The 16,970-nt window shown below is 45.0% G+C and overlaps 1 protein-coding gene across 4 annotated transcripts in view; it reads right to left on the bottom strand.

Moving 5' to 3' along the window:
- Positions 1 to 8,453: 8,453 nt before the first annotated feature.
- LOC8034168 (PAN2-PAN3 deadenylation complex subunit pan3) overlaps positions 8,454 to 16,970 on the bottom strand; it is a 39,366-nt gene continuing 30,849 nt past the window's right edge. For all 4 annotated transcript variants that reach the window (XM_029970515.4, XM_029970524.4, XM_042289963.1 and 1 more), the window contains exons 14-16: positions 15,542 to 15,606; positions 13,991 to 14,129; positions 8,454 to 12,325 (exon numbers count right to left, since the gene is read on the bottom strand). In XM_029970515.4, coding sequence (XP_029826375.2) covers positions 12,140 to 12,325; positions 13,991 to 14,129; positions 15,542 to 15,606 — 390 coding nt within the window. In that variant the 3' untranslated portion in view covers positions 8,454 to 12,139. The remainder of the gene's footprint in view (positions 12,326 to 13,990; positions 14,130 to 15,541; positions 15,607 to 16,970) is intronic.

The following is a 16,970-nucleotide window of genomic DNA, read 5'->3' as shown; positions in this document are numbered from 1 at the left end:
ACTTCGTTTCAGCTTCGGTCCAGACGCAGCCAAAGCTACAAGCGCGAGCTCCGGGCTTTCAGCATCCCTGCCAAGCACGCGCGCTCGTGCAGTGCAAACACTGTTCTGGGCCACAAGCTCGCGCTTGTAGCATCGGCTGCGTCTGGACCGAAGCTGAAACGAAGTATAGATGATTTCCTCGGGTCTTCTGACGGCGAGACGACGAGCTTCTCACCATCGCCGCGATTACTGGCGATTGCTGCGGTGGCAAGGAGCGCCCGAAAAGCACGAACTTCGTGGAAAGCGGTGCGAAGCGTTTCGATGACAGCGAGGCAGAGTGTCGAACCGATATTTTTATCGGTTCGGTTCGGGTTCGGGTTCACGGCTTTCGGTTCAGTTCCGGTTCAGTTCCGGAGCGCAAAAAATAACGGTTCAAACCGGTTCGAACCGGTTTGAGCCGCTAAATTGGGAATATATTTTCCGCGTTGTTCTGTCAATAGGCACTATTTAGGCCGTGAAACTAACTGCTGTAAACGATCTGATTTTTGCGAGGACCTATTCTTGAGAATTTCGCGAATCGCCTGCAATTCGCGAAAAATGGGTCCCGCGAACAATTTCGGTAAAATGTAAACACATTGAAATTTATATTGAGATTCCACCGCGGTCGAGAAAATTACAACCCGCGAATTATTCCAAAACTTCAGCTTTGACCTAAATCGCGAAATATTGAGCCCACGAAAAATAAGTCGTTTACAGTATATAGTTTTCTTCTTTTTTTTTTATCGTTTGCTCATTCCAGTTTTATTTTCAGGTACCAAAATTATAAAATTCTGTTATTTATTCCTACACAACAAGAAAGGAAAATCTATATTAACATACAAAACGTGGTGTTTATACGACTCAACATCCCTTCGTTTACCAGAGTCACATACATTGTACCTGAATCGAAATGTTTTCGCGAAGTGAAGTAGGTTGCCTAAAATACCCGTGATTGGTACAACTTTGTATCGCAGTATCAGATGTTGAATCGTGGTTTTGCCCTTGAACTAAGGAATTAATTACAGTGAATAAAATCATGAAATGGGCACCTCGTCGCCATATATACCATAAAATGTGTTTTACGGAATACGTTTCACAATATATATATATATATATATGATGACGAGACGACTGAGCTTAAGGCAATATAATTTTCAAAATGTCACGAAAGTCACGGGACAAGACCTTCCAGTCTATATTTTATAGAAACACTAAGCGACAATCGCAATGCTTGTTTTTCTAACTAGCATTGTTTGCTCTCAGCACCATGATGCGGGCGATGAATCATGCGAAAAGGAGTGGCTGAAATTGTTCACTCTAATCTATGAGCACCTTCGTACTGAGATCGAATCTGACCTAAAACAGTGCTTACTTATGTGTACATTTTCTTATATTGGATAAACTGGCATAGCCTGGATGTTGAGGTTTGCTCTTGACAAAATGCCGGTCAATTTAATTTGCAAATGAGCATCACCCTCGCTAATTGATGATTTTTGTTAAATAGAACAAAGTGGTATTTCGTGCTCTACTCAATTCGGAAGCTACTTAATCGGACACTTTCTGAAAGTTTAAGTGTGCAATCGTCATAGTTCCACCATTCGTTCCAGTAAAAAAACGCGATAATAAAAACACATAAAAAAGGCGACAATAAACTTTTATATGTATGAGAAGTTATATATGCGTGAAGAACATATAGGCATTTAAATTAGCTTCAAAATAAAAATAAAATTATTTAAAGCTTTTCCAAATCACCTATAACGTGTCTATAGAGGATAAAAGCCCCGAAAAAGATTTGCAGAACATCTTTCAGATAATTTAAAGGTACACTTACTTATATATCTTTGAGGTGAGGATCTTCTATTTATGCTGCCAAATATTGAGACAGGAATTAAGTATATATTTATTATCATCGATAAATTTGACTTTATGAAGTTCACATAACCGCCTGAGACCGACACGGAAGGACGATACTCGAAAATACGCCAGCTGTTGAGTCTTCGGCAACGTGCTTTTGTTAGCTGTTTTGCCGTGTAAAATACTGGGTTGCAGGGTATGCCAAAAAACACTGTGGTCACATGATATATCGGAAGGCAAATACACGAAATGGGCAGAAATAAGGAGATGACACGCAATTTTTTTCTAAATAATCCCTTACACAACGCTTTACTGCAAAAAGAGATGCATAGAAATGCATAAAATGATATTCCTAATTAAACATAGATTCCGCGCAGGGCAAACGAAGATTTTATAAATCCTAATATAAATCACTTTTGGGCATCAGCTTGCCTCAGCTCGAAACGTCGCGAGATACTGCCTCGGGAGGCTAATTTTATCTTAGGTTTTACGTGCACTTGTTTTGGGACCTTACTTCACGACTCTGTTCTTTATCAATCATGTGCTCCAACATCTCATTAGGCTGCCTATATCATCGCGAGACTGCTATAAATACTACACAACTTTACACCTTGGACGTGTACTGCTGGTGTTGCGAACGTCGCACTTCACCAGAAAGCTGACGTATTTAACATGGTTTGCACGTGACGTAATCGCACTAGATAGTGGTTGTCATTGCGAGTTGTTCTTGCTGAGAATATCAAATCCGGCGGGGCAAAATGCACGCTGCAAAAGTTTCGCGCTCAGTGCAAGCTGTGTATTTGAGAGGCACACGTTTTTCTTGCTGGTGCATCGTCGTTAGGCACGGCGCGAGTAACTCGCACGACGAAAACGTGCTTTCTGGCAAGAGTGTTTTTACAAATAAAAGTTTTACTAACTACCCATCTGTCACTACCGTTTCCAGGCCACGCTTTGTAGTCTGCGCCGAAAATGCGGGGCAGAGGAATCTTTACGACACAGTATGCTTTAAAACTACCCCCCTCCCCACTCCCTTTTTCTTTTTTTTTTTTTTTTAGTTGCTCCTCAAGATACTTTTTGTTCCTCAGGGATTGCCTGCTCCGTATTGAGTGGTGTTCACTCGACAATTATATTTGTGTCACTTGTTAACAGTAATTCTTCCTTGTTTTTACTTTGCACCACACTGTGACGTTTAAACAAAATACAGGGCGGTCGAAAATTGGAGAACTTAAGAACGACACTCCTGTGAGACTTAGAGCGGCTGCTATCCCCCTGAGGCCACTAGGATCTTTCTTTTCAGGTATCCCTCCCGTACACACTAATAGTTCCATGTAACGTCGGACTAATACGTCACATTTAGACCCTTTAACACTTCTATTCTCGGGACAACTTTTTGAGGCAGTTCAGCAATAACGAAAACATGTTTGGGAGCCTGAAGGGTGTGCATACATGTAAAATGGGTCGTGCAGCATTTTTTTTTTTAACCTTAAGTTCAATAAATACCGCTAAGATGTAATCCCTGACGTTGATAACTTACAAAAGCATCCATTAGTTTGCCCCTCCGCGAAATGGCAGACAGTCGAAAGAAAGAAATGAAATTGCTTTTCCCTCCTCAACTCGCAACTAGAACTATCAGCCACGTGATCTGATTCTAATATACACACCGTCAGTGTTTATCATAGTCATACGCAGGGTTGGCAAAGCAGAGAGCATGGGCTGATCTTCAGATATAGTTTTAGTTGGGCTACAATGCCCGAGCCCCACTAAAGCGACAAACAGAAACAAACAACAGCGGCTAGCCTTAAACCAGAGTATCTATGCTCAAACACGAGTATCATGCACACGATGGTACCATTTGCAGGCTTGTAAACGCTCGTGCTAACTTCGCGAGCACCGAACAACTCAAAGCCGTATAAAGGTACCATCGCGAACATGCTGCATGTGTCTGAGGCTTGTCGCTGTCGTTTGTTTCTGTTTCTAGTTCTAGTGGGACTCGGGCCCATCATAATTTTTGAGTTGAACACGAGCCGTCACCCGAATGTTTGGCGATGCTGGTTGTCATGAACCAGAGCATTCAACTCGGGATCATGACAATCGGGTGCATCATGGTGTCACGTGACTCTCAGTGCGAAGTTGTGATGTCATGTGACGTCACGGTATCGACAACGTTAATAGATCTAGCGACGTCCTTAATTTGAATCTACGCGGTGAGTCACGTGACGTCACGGGGTCACGCGATGTGACATTACTTGACAGCATGTCTTGACATCATGACGTCACGTGACGATGTGACACATGGCTAATCACAGTGCCAATAAGAAAGCGCCACAGAAAACCAGGATTTATTATACATTGCAATTCTGTATATGACGTTTTACAGCTGCCACTTTTTTTATTCCAAAATAAGAAATTTGTAATACTGACAAAAAAAAAATACCGCGAACCGTTTTGAACCGGTTACCGTTATATTTTTTTCCGGTTCAGTTCCGGTTCAGTTCCAAGATGGCGGCGAAGATTTCGGTTCGGTTCAGTTCCGGTTCGGCTAAAAATAACGGTTCTGTTCCGGTTTTCGGTTCGGTTCGGTTCCGGTTCGACACCCTGCAGCGAGGTACGGCTATTATCTGGTGTTTCGTTTTCTTGAACCACTGATCTCAATGACAATTGCTGGATCGCGCTTGCCGCTCCCGCAAGTGAAGCCACCGGACGCAACCCCGCTGGGATACGATTTCCCGTTTTGCTAGCCTTTTGCTGCGGTTTTCCAGCGTGCTGTAGACACGTTTTCTACTCGTTCGTCGTCATTCGCCGAGGAAGTTTTTTGAGACTCAGTGTATTGTTGAGACTTGCCGTTGTGAACACGTGAAAAATTTTACGGAAGTGCAGTGTCGCAGGAAAAAGGCACAACGCGTCGAAAGGAAGGGCTGGCGGCGTGATCAGAGCTTCCTTGGCACGCCGAGTGATGCATCTTAGTGCCTTCGCACGCTTGGATACCGGTCAAGAATTGACGCCGCGCCAAAGTTCTGGACGTGTATCGCGCGTAGATGCCTTTAGATCATTTATATATATCGGCCACGGAGTTCTGGATCGTCCAGCTGTTCCGGTGAGTTGTTATCAATAAAAGGGGGAGATCTGTACGTGTTCTTATGTACTATATTAACCATGGCTATGTCCCAAATCTACTCTAATAGATTCCGTGGGAGCACGAATAGGGCAACGTTGTGGAGCCAGGGGGGTTTTTGAAAGCAAAAGTACAAGACGGCGAGAATGAAAATCTTTGAAGCGCGGCCGATATGGTCGTGTGCAATCTGTTGACCAATTACAATTAGGCGAGCCGCGCTCAAACGTCAAGTGCAATTAAGTATGTTGATAATAAGCCAGCACTGATCAGTGATGAGGAGCTGTTGTGCACGGTATTGTGTAAATCGTCTAAGGACGAAAAAAAAAGACGTACCTTCCCCCCATCTTCCGTCGCTAGTGGACGCTGGATTAAGCTCGTTCCTAAACCGCGAGGGGAAAAGACGCTGATCCAGAGGCACGAACAGCTTCACGCACATTGCACTCGCTAAACACATTCACACGGCGTCGGTTCTTGGTCGGTATCCAAGCGTGCGAAGGCACAGAGACACGGCACTTCGGCGTGCCAAGGAAGCTTTGAACACGCCGCCGGCCCTTCCTTTCGACGCGTTGTGCCTTTTTCCTACGACACTGCACTTTCGTAAAATTTTCCACGTGTTCACAACGGCAAGTCTCAACAATACACTGAGTCTCAAAAAACTTCTTCGGCGAATGACGACGAACGAGTAGAAAACGTGTCTACAGCACGCTGGAAAACCGCAGCAAAGGCTAGCAAAAACGGCAAAGCGTATCCCGAGCGAGTGAAGTCCGGTGGCTTCACTTGCGCTGCAGCGAACAAGCGGGGAAGCGCGATCCAGCAATTGTCATAGAGATCAGTGTCTTGAACCAATAATGGATGGCCAACATATACATGTGGAATTGTCACCCGCTTCGTGACCCCATCGACAATCACGTCCACGATGTTTATTTCTGTGGGACCGTCAAATCCGCGAGTAAAAAAATAGAAGAAATTGACGGCAGACGGGCACCGTGCGCTGACCTACGCAAGAAAAAACGAACTAAACGCGAAGTGACGCAAGGTGGAGCTCGCCGCGGTGCACCGGCGCGGCGCAGTTTGTCCTCGATGTTGCACCGACATCGCGCTGCACGACCGAGGAGCGCTGTGCACTGTGCTGGCTTCAGGGCGATTCCGGTGCGTGTTGATCGAAGATGCACTTTTTGTCGACGTCTGGGTGGACGGCTCTGACTATGCCCTTTGTAACGGGCGGTAGCTTGCGCCACCTAGCAGAAGTCTAAAAAAGACAAGCATGATTTCTTCCGCCCTCCTAAGACCAATTTTTTCCCCTTATCACCAGGCAGCCTGGGATATCACCAGGATGACCTTCGGGAGATCGGGCAAAAAGCTAAAAACATCACCCCCGCCTTTTCCTCCAGGCGAGGGAGTCGCCAATTTTCCTCTGGTTAAACCTTGTCGGCGTTGACCCAACACCGGACCCACTGAGAGACAGGGTTGAGACTTTGGGCCGGAACCACGCGGGAGGGAATCCCAATTTTCCTCTGTCCCCAGATGTGTTAGTTAGTTGTGCGTCATTCAATTTTCCCTAGATAATTTCCACCAATCTTCTAACCGCCTCTTTGTGATTGTAATCCTTTTTTTTTTTTTTTTTTTTTGTTCCGTTCTTCTATTGTCGCTGCTACAACACAGGGCACCGGCCAGATTCGTTTATCACTTCAGGGAGGGCAGGGCGAAGCCCCGTGCACTACAAAACCAAGTGCTCTAGTATCTCACTCATTATGACAGGCGGCACATAATGTGTCCGTCTCCTGAAATGTAGCCCTACACGTCCTCGTCCTCAAAACTCCCGTTCCCGCCTCGAACAGCACCAAACTTATTGTCAAACACATTTTCCTTTCTTATATTCTGCTTTCGTGACCTGTACACCTTTAGAGCTGATTTCTCCTGCATTCTTCCCTCCCACGTTTTCCTCTCTGCCTCTTTCTTCCCCTTTTCCACTGAAGTGGTCCGCTCAGTCCAATCACCAGTAAGTAGGTATTTAAATGTAAGCTTTCGGGTTCGGTTTGTCCATTTTGTGTCTAAACTTTGCATGTATAAATACTTGAAAACCTTCTGTGCCCACTGCGTATCATCAATTTCGGTCAACCTTTGTTCAAATTTCAACTTACTAATTGCCTCCCTGCTCTCAAGAGACGACCAGCCCATGTCCCTCTGTGCTCCCTCATTTGGTATCATTCCATTTCCTCCCAGTGCCAATCTGCCTGCGCTTCTTTGTCAAATCTGTAATCCTGATTAAACCTCTTGAATTCATGCACTGTATCCCATTGCCAAAAGACAGCCCTGGTAACATCACTCATTTCCATATACCCCTGACCACTTCATATCTATTATAGTTCCATGGTGCCTTCAGTTTCATAATATATTAATTTCTTTTCCCTTTTCTAATTATATTCTCATGTTCCTCTAGATATTTCCTTCCCTCAATGTGCCAGACTCCCAAATATTTGTATTTTCCTACATGATCTTTTACAATGTCTTGTATCCTCAGGGGTTCCCTCTTTTCGTCGTTAAACAACATTACTCCAGACTCGTCACTACTAAAACTCATGCCCAAGGTGTCCCCTTCCTCTCTGCATATTTCAGCTAGTTCCTGTAATGTATCCTAGTTATCTGCCGTGAGTACTATGTCATCCACATACATCAGTCATGGTATTACCTGTATTACATTTCTCCCTCCTTCCATATAACTCACATCAAAACCCAAGTTGCTCTGCTCTAATTTCATTTCCATTTCACAGAGATACATCATGAAGAGCAGAGCTGACAGTAGACAGCCTTGCCAGAGTCCTCTTTTTATCGCTGTGGGTTGTGTAGTTTCTGCTTCCCATGTAATAACTGCCTTATTGCCTGTGTACACCTGCTGAAGAAACCTAACCAAATTTGCGTCTAAATTATATCCTCAGCGTTTGGTGCAGTGCGGCCCCGACTCGCGGTTCTCAAATAACTAAATGTTAATCAACCATGAAAGCCTAATTTGCTAACGCTTGTCCCAGTGGGAGGACGGTCATGATCTCTGCTCAAAACCCTTGCTTTTATAATTTTGTTCACATTGCCCGGCACACCCCCCAGATCGTTTTTTCTTCTGTCTCAGCCATTTCCAGTTCACCGATAAACCGTTGAACGCGACAAGGAGCGCCCATTTCGGCGGCTGAGTCAAGCCAGCCAGCAGGCCGCAAAGCTAGGCAAGCCAATCTTCCGGCTGTCAACTCTCGAGCCAATTGGTTGGCACCGCACCGTACGCTTCCGGATACGCCACGCCCAAATACGGCGAAGCGTCGAGATCCGTGTCGGCCGGATCGCCCCAATACATGTGTATTTACGCCAACCTTGAGACGTCGACCCGCCGAAACGCCATGCCCTACGTAGTTCGGCCTTTAGAAGACCTATTTAAAAGAAATCGAGGAAGAGGCACCGAAGCAGACGACATGAGAAGAGCTGTGGTCGTGGTTTTTAACTTTATTTTTCAATAAAAAATAGCTTTTACAGAGACTGTACAAAAAATTTACCACTTATTTACATTTGTAGCAAGACACATCTCTAAAACGAAACCAGACACTTCCTTCCCATTTTTCGCAGTAATCTGCCCTCCCTATTTTTCGTCTCACTCAAATACTCGTCTTTCTTGTACTGTAGGAGAAAAAAAAAAAAAGAAACACCCATGGCGGAGGAAAGAAAGAACATAGTGTTCAGTTGGCAATCCCAGTGAAGAAGCTTTGGAGGATTCTCAGAATAGCTCCACTCTAAAAATAAAAGTCCACATAGGAGACAAAGCTACACTCCTGCATTCGTGTAGTTCAAGCCCATGCTCACATCAGTTCGACCCACATCCCTGTAATAACCAACTTAGCTGGAATGCAAATAACAAAACCAGTCCTATGAATACCCTCTATCACGTTCAAACGGTAACCAAGTCGGCAGGACTCGGTCATGTCATCAAACCGGTACAAGTTACTTCGATTCTCGTCAAACAGATTTCTTAAGGCCTTGACATAACCTAAAATAGGGAAAGAAAACAAATATATATAAAAGAGAGGGACAACACACAATGTCTCTGAATGCAGCTAACAGTTTTGTTCAAGACTGAACCCTTCTATAGGGGCAGGACACCCTCAATCAATGCCAGTTTTCTGGCTTTGACTGAAGTGTCCAGTCTATTTAAAAGGGTTCGGCGTTGAGTAAACTCTTAGCTGTGATCGGAGACGTTGTGTGTTGTCCCTTCCTTCTGTACGTCTCTTATCCTTCCCTGTCTCAGGTTATGTCAACTCTCAACTTTTCACCATCTTGCCTGTGCGCTCGCCCTTCTCTTTCAGTTGTTGAAACCCACATGTGCCCCTGCTAAGCACTTCTTCAAAAAAATCCTTCCAGTTCAATACCATACGAAACAGTTTGAAGCTTGATTCTGAAAAAACCTGCTCAAAAATACACTGCACCTAAGATTTCTGCTTGGAATGTATGTTGGATGTAGCTATGAGATGCCGCAGGACCTGCTGAATACCAGCCATCAGGGAAGACTCCAAAGCTTCTTCAACATCGAGAAAGAGTTTGCATAAAAAAACTAGAAAGTGGGAAAAAAACAAAAAACAAGAGTGAGCCCTCCACTGGCAGCGCAAGAGGAAGCCTATGAAAATTGAAGAACTAAAACTATGATAGTGACCCCGTCGTCTCAGTCATTCTTAAGCTTTTCTCATTAAGCGTCACATTCCCGACGTGCCACACAAGGCAAGCTCATTGTCCTCACATGCTCCAAAACTTAACGTATATACCTATATATGTACACATACAAACATGAGTTTATGTACAGAATGTGATAGGGGGGGGGGAAGAACTGCAACACAACCAAATAGCCCCACATCTCAAAATGTGGATGCCGCAAATGAGATTAAGGATGTTTTCTGGAGCGCTGCCCCTGGCCCGCTTTGAATTTGATTGGGGAATCAGTGTGCAGTTTACTGGGGGTTTAGGTCCACGAGGTACATGTGCATATGTAGGCATAAAAAAAAAAAAGTCAACTTTATGTACAGGCATTTGTTTCTTTTTTCTTTTTTTTATGTACAAGTTAACCATGTAAAGATGGGGAGAAAACACAGCCAGATATACTACCAGGAAGGTTCGACTTTCCAAGACAATGATGACAACAACAAAAAAATTGACAACGTCGAAAGCGCTTTGCAAAACAGAAAGCGCCTTTCTAAGTAAGAGAGAAAAAAAAGACGACAGAAAGGTTTAGCACGTTTGGGTACGGAAGAAACGTTGTGTCTTGCCGGGAAAAGTCGAAGCTCGTCATTATAACGAGCAACTTAAGACCAGCCTAAGTAACTGTGCATCTCTCTCCCCCAATGCATGCTCAACCAAACAAAAAAAAACAAGAAAAACTATATATTTTTTTTAATATTCTTGAGTATACGTCTCGAACAAACTGCTTTTGTGTGTAACGGCGGTTTTCGTTCATGAGAAGTTTAGAAAGGTCCGAAACAACCTTTTTCTATTACCAAATACCTTCACCAGCAAGAGCGAGAAAAAAAAAAAATAGAACATAAAAGCAATGGACCTAGAATTCATCACATTCACTTTCCTTTTTTCTTTCGGTCGACATGGCAACTTCGAAGTGCCGAGCCTTTTGCACCTCGACCCCAGTGTAAAAAAATAAATGCCTTACATCGTGACAAACAAGCGGAGCTGGGCTCGACGAAAAGACGGTGATTTCGATCGATTCCCCGACAGTAAATTGCATCCACTGGCAACCAACTCGAACGTGGAAAAAGGGTTGGAATTTCTTCCCGTTTCTTGACGTAACGGCGCAAATTACGGCACGCTCGGAGCCTCCATTCAATTAGCTTGCCCTTTTGCTGCTGAATGCGCCGAGTTCTAAGGAAAATAAACATTTCGACACCAGATAACATCAAACACTGTTTCTCCAACGAAGCTACGTAGGGAAGTGTCTCTGCGGCAAGAACGATAGATGACTCTGAGTAACAGGATGAAATGTAAATGAAAGAAAGAAAGAAAAAAAGAGGCCATCCACCGCTGCGGCCCACTTAAAGGAATGAGGCCTTCGTTTGAGGTCTGGCTAAAACTGCGAAGCATTTTCGTTTTGAAACAGTGTCTTCGAAAAGTCTCTAAACAGTCTCAAAAAAAAAAAAAAGAAAGAAAAAAGTACAGTAAGTAGGTTTCTGCTCTTTTCTTTCTTTTAAACTGACATGGAGCCAACCGCCCAATCAACGGGAGACTCGACTAAACAAAAACCTCTTAGCTAACACGCCTGCCAATTGCGCTGTTTGGCACCCGATAAAAGTAAACGAAACCACTTCCACTTTGACAATGAAAAACATATCATTAAGTACCGAAGTGACATCACCTGGTCGGCCCCCAAAAAAGGCATGGTAAAAACAGAAGAGCTAAAAAAAAAAAATATCTTGTACAGTTGAGATGTGCCTAAGAAATCAATTTCAAAATTTGACCTCCGCAGAACAAAATGTCACACAAAGGTCAAAAACATCTAGTACCGTAAAATCCTGAGCAAGTGCCCACTTAAAATTTGGAGATAATCGTGTAAGACTGGGTGATGGGCACTCCTTAGGTCAACAATATGTTGAGATATGCCCTGTATGTATTTTCCGAATGTACAAAATTGAGAGGAGGGCACAAAATGCAGAGCATCCGCAAAATTTTACGATACAGATGCTCGGCATTTTACGGTAATCTCAGGCCGAAAAAGAAAAAACCGCATAAAATGACGGAATGCCTAATTTTTCTGGGGCTTGTAGACGCGACCAGTAGTATCGGTTACCGGTAAGCCTCATTCCACTGCCAGATCCAAAACTGACAATTGGTGCCACCATCTAAAAAGGGCAATACACCCGCACACCATCCCGACTGACAAGCAGTCCGGTACCGGCGGTACCGGCCCCCAATAACAACATTGTTAACTTGTTTCAGAAAGAAAAACAATGATGAAGAGACGTCACTGGTTCACCGCCCCACACCCCGCGTGGCACTTGCGGCCGGTAATCAACCGGCGGACGACAGCACGAGACGACATGTGAACGTGGGACTCGATTTCCGCTCCAGCCCTGAAACTCTTGTGCGTCTGAGGCAGCGACCAATGGGGAGGGAGGGGAACGGTCATTGTGGATGCTGATTGGCTGCGGGAGGGGGGAGGGGTGCCGGGGGAGGGGCCACGGCGGCAGCTGACAGGAGCTCTCCAAACGAAGACTCGAGGCATTGTTTGAGCTCGGCGTAGCTTACGACGAGAACGTTCTGTTCGTCCCTGGACATGAGGCAGATCTTTTCCGGCACGCCTGCGTCCAGCTTCGTCGGTATGGGTTCAGGTATGGGGTGGGGCGGGGGAGAGAGGTAGGGGATGGGGAAGAAAAAGAATCCATTCGTGACTCGATTTGACGGCAGACGTACGGGAACTCGAGACAGTTTGGTGGTCAGTTATGCGAGACAAAACACGACTAAATACGACGGGCTTTCGGAACACTAGAGTTGACAATTGGGACAGTGTGTAGACCATTTTTAACAACAAACAGTGCAAAAGATAAACAAGCCATAGTTCTGCAGTGTGTTTGCCCCCTCTTCTTTCCTTTACTCTGTTTGCTTTTAACGAGGCTCGGGAATACCGACCCAGCTTTTAATAAAGCTTCCGTGTCAGTATCCCAAAAGGAAATGTTTATGTCTAAACGAGCCATAACCCTCGACAATGGTACTTTAATCTGGAGCCGGTAAAGTTAAAGTCAAACACAGGTCTTTTGGTAACACTTCACACACAGTTCACCAGCACAAGTGTAACAAGCAAAGAAAAATATTGAAACAAACAAGCACCTCAGGGCTACAACCCCATCCATCTAAAAAAAACGATAAAACCAGATATATAAGATAAAGAGCAGGAGTTCACAGTGGCCCACTTAGAATCTCCCACATTAAATTCCATATGAAATAAATGAACAAAGATATACACAAGACTATATTACCAAAGAGGAATCTACCAAGCACGTCGCCCTACGTCCAGATGCCGCACCCGTATATTGTCGGAGACAGGTTAAGAGCCCAGCAGATGCTCTGTCTCGAGTGCAAGCCTTCTGCCTTTGATAACACATCGTCGCATATGCAGCCAAAGTGCCCAGCAGAAGGCCATGAGCAAGTGCTGAAGGCGGAGCATCTGTTGGGCTCTCAACCAGTCGCCGACTATAAGTGTGCTGACGTTTAAAAAAAAACACTACCCCCCCCCCCCCCAAAAAAAAAAAAAAAATTCTGCAAGAAAAGTTGATCTTGAAAATTGCCATATTGACGTCCACCAACATCTAGAGAGTATTCCCAGAAAGTTTAATTTGTTTGCACTGCATAGTTATTTTTTTAAATTATTTTCGGTCCACGGACACTAGAGAAAAGGTAGAAGTCCGAGCACTTCAAACAAGTTTTTCTCCGTTCCACTTTCGGGCATAAATTTCACTTAATAAATCCATCGTTCCAGTATGAAACTATCGAGACACTTAATTTTTGCGGCTTATAGTATACCAAAGAGTTTATGGAGCCAGTTACTATAAATTTAGATTTTGCATTTTCATGTCCCTTTACTATGAAAAATTGTAATTTGCAAAACTTAGTAAGTGTGAACTGTTCTTTTTATTATTTTTTTAGGTAAAACATTTTATATTTTGTGAAATATTTTTTTGTAGACCTTAGCAACAGGTATTCCAGTATGCATTCCAACAACAAAATATGTGCTTATCAACACGATTTTACAACGATAGATACCATGCCAAGCTATGCTTTACTTCGTTCCAGGGGTATGGTACCTCATAAAATTGTTTCACAGGCCTGAAAGTTTGCACGCCTTCCTTCTATATGGCTATAAACAACACTTGCAAGTTTCACGCCAATTCTGTGAGCAATTCAACAGTTGACATCTCCAGTAGTGTGAGCTAATCCAGCCCCTCGAAGTCGCAGATACGAAGGGTGTGAACCGTGTACCTTGTTCAGAGCTTGCACCACGTGTGCCACGTCGATCCACGGCCTGCTGTCCTTGGTCACTTGGTGAAAGAGGTAGTCTCGAAAGAGCTTCAGCATGTACCGGTCCCCGGTTTCAGACCACGACGAATCCAGATGAAACCTGGCCGGACATCGCAGAAATTGAACGACTTCCGAGCGTCCTCGCCCCTTCTGTACTCCGTTCACCCCTAAACTAACAGTGCGCTTGCCGAACCATTCCACCGCCTTCTTTTCATTGCCCGACCCTGCTTCCTTTGCACTAGGGTGTGGGCAGGAGCGTGAGCATGTGGCGAAAGATGAACGGACCCCTGGTCCTACAAGCATGTAGCATCCACCGCACTGTCAGCTCAGGGGTGAGCGGAGTATACGGCATATTCTCCAGAGGCATACGCTCCCATGACACTGATCAAACCCCCTTTTGAAATTAAGCACATGTGTACCAATCCGATTTGAGAGGGTTCGGCGTTTTGTCGAAGAGAAACACACTCAAAAATCGGGTTTCTTTAAAACCTTCTGCACGTGAAACATCTTGTGAAATTATCCACAGAATTCTAGCTCAGCAATTTTAGAAGAGTGTGTCAACATATCCTTTTTGAAGTGATTCTTTCCAACTGTTTACTCATCAGTGAGAGTAAGTATGGGGCAATGAAACCATTGCAACGGCATCTTCGGAGACTCCGCTAGCCCGCCCACTTCCCGAAAGTCTCCAAGTTTGTGTGTGAAGTCCCTGCTGTAGCAGTCTGTCAATGAAACATTTCGAAGTCCTCCCTTATATAAAATCCTCAGGGAGACTTACATTTTGAACCGCCCACACTCTCTATAAAAACTGCCCAGATTATGTCTCAGTAGAAAACTGTCGAGTTTTAGGTGAATTCAGCACATGTCTCCCAGCAAGGCACCTCGGAGACATGGCACCAGCAGACGCTTGCACTGGAAATTCTGGAGAATCCGCCACTGGCCTACTATAAAAACTTAATTTCTAAGAATGCTCTCTTATGCAAGAGAGAACATACTACTTTAAACATTGCTTAACCCAAAAAAAGGCACTTCCAGAGTCCTTTAATACCGTCATACTTCCATAAGCCATCTAACCCATTTGCTTATGCTTCGTGATTAATTCTTCGGCATTCTTATAAGGGAGATCGGTCACTGAGCACGTAAGCATGCCACAGCTCGAGGCACGTCGAGCGAAAGCTCGCTCTGCAGAACCCAGGAATCCTGGTCTCCAGTCCCACCCCTGCGTGTTTCAATCTGCATGAACTTCATACCGGCATAAGGTCATGTATCGCTACTGTGTGGTGCACGTTAAGGATTCCGGGCTAGCAGTGGTACCGTACCGGCAAAATTTCTCGTCTACAGCGTAACACGAACGCCAAATTTGGTTTTTGGGAGCACCAATATCTGAACACGTCGACGTTCAACCGGTTGCAGCCCGTTTGCGCACGCACGAATAACAATGCAGCCTCTGTGTGTGCAAGATTCGTTCCAAATTAAACGAAGAGACAGACGGAGAGGTGCCCAAAGCGTACTCACTCTGGCCTTTCGCTGATGGTGCCCAGTTTGATGAGCATGCGGAATAACCTTCCATTCTCCACCTCCTGCGAGCAAACACACGCGCAGAGGAGGTGAATACGCCGTCGACTTTTTGGGGGGTCGAGTTACTTTTTACCCTGCTGGCCCCCCGGGTCATCGTCGTTCTACGCTAAAATCCGTACAGAAACTCGGTGGCTGTAAAAATAAAACTTGTCGTCAAACCATCTGCAAAAAAGAGCCGAAAGTGCCGGACCGTGGACTGTGCAAGGAGCAGTTTCAGGATTTTGGTCTCTATCCGTGCAGGAAAGTCGCAGTCACGCGGCAGATACGTCGCACAATAAAGACACGGTGTTTATCACAGACACAATGGCATACATTATCTCTAACATAATTACCAGGCACAACTCGAACATTCCAAGCATGTTTTCTTTGTTTACATGTATGCTTCGATCACATCTGTGGACAGTTTTTGCATGACCAGCGAGAAAAGGGCAGTCGTACAGAGAACAAAGACGCCTCGGATGGCGTCTGCGCATCTTCTGTACGATGCAATAGCAGGACGACTGCGGCTTAAAATCTCTCCCCGTTCCTCTCATTCGCAGAACTGTTACCATCCTCCCCTGAGGATTCGTTACAGAAACTTGCAGAGCCCTCTTTGGGGGTTGTCTTCCCCGCCAAGAAATCGTCTTCACCGTGACTCGAATCGCCAACATCTTTTCCATAAAAGGGCGAACAGAGAAAAAGCTGCCGTGGCAGACGACGTGCGAGCGTGCGCGCCGAATTTCTTTCGCCTAAACAAAAAGCAAAGAAAAACGTCATTACTTACTCTACCTCGCGTATGGCTGAAAAAAATCACGAGTCGAAATTGTCGGGGCGTGAGCGACAACTGACCTCAAAGTGGAAGGGAAAACGTCGAGAGAACCCCAACACCTGACCGTGGCGAGAATGTTTTTTTGTCTGGTGACATCAGGCAGATCGCCTCAAAATGTTAAAAAACCACTAAACAAATTTTAAAAAAAAATTTTTTTTCCTTGGAAGGGGTGGGAATAATTTAATTCAGCGGTTCTCGAATGGGGTTCTGCGGACCCTCAGGGGTCCGCATCCTGCGGGTCCGCATCCACAGGGGTCCACAAAGCTTTTGCGTCAACAGACCCCCCCCCCCCCCCCCCCGCCCCCCCTTCCTCCAAACCTCTTTCCTTGAAAATAAAAATGTTTTTGTTGACTCTCGCTAGGTGGCGCAAGCTACTGCCTGTTATAAAGAAGGGCGGTATTTTGCCTATAACAGTAAAGGATGCCCTTTTTACACAGCAGTTAGTTGTCTCATTTTACAATCCCCCTCCCCCCTTTCCCCTTTTTCTCGCTATCACTTTGGCGGGTCCCCAAGGGGTACCAGACACATCTATGCTTGAGAACCACTGATTAATTTATG

This window comes from Ixodes scapularis, unplaced genomic scaffold, assembly GCF_016920785.2.
Source record: "Ixodes scapularis isolate PalLabHiFi unplaced genomic scaffold, ASM1692078v2 PGA_scaffold13__105_contigs__length_92229423, whole genome shotgun sequence".
In the NCBI taxonomy this organism is placed as follows: domain Eukaryota; kingdom Metazoa; phylum Arthropoda; class Arachnida; order Ixodida; family Ixodidae; genus Ixodes; species Ixodes scapularis.
Note: the sequence above shows the minus strand (reverse complement) of the source record. Positions and strands in the feature narration are given on the sequence as shown.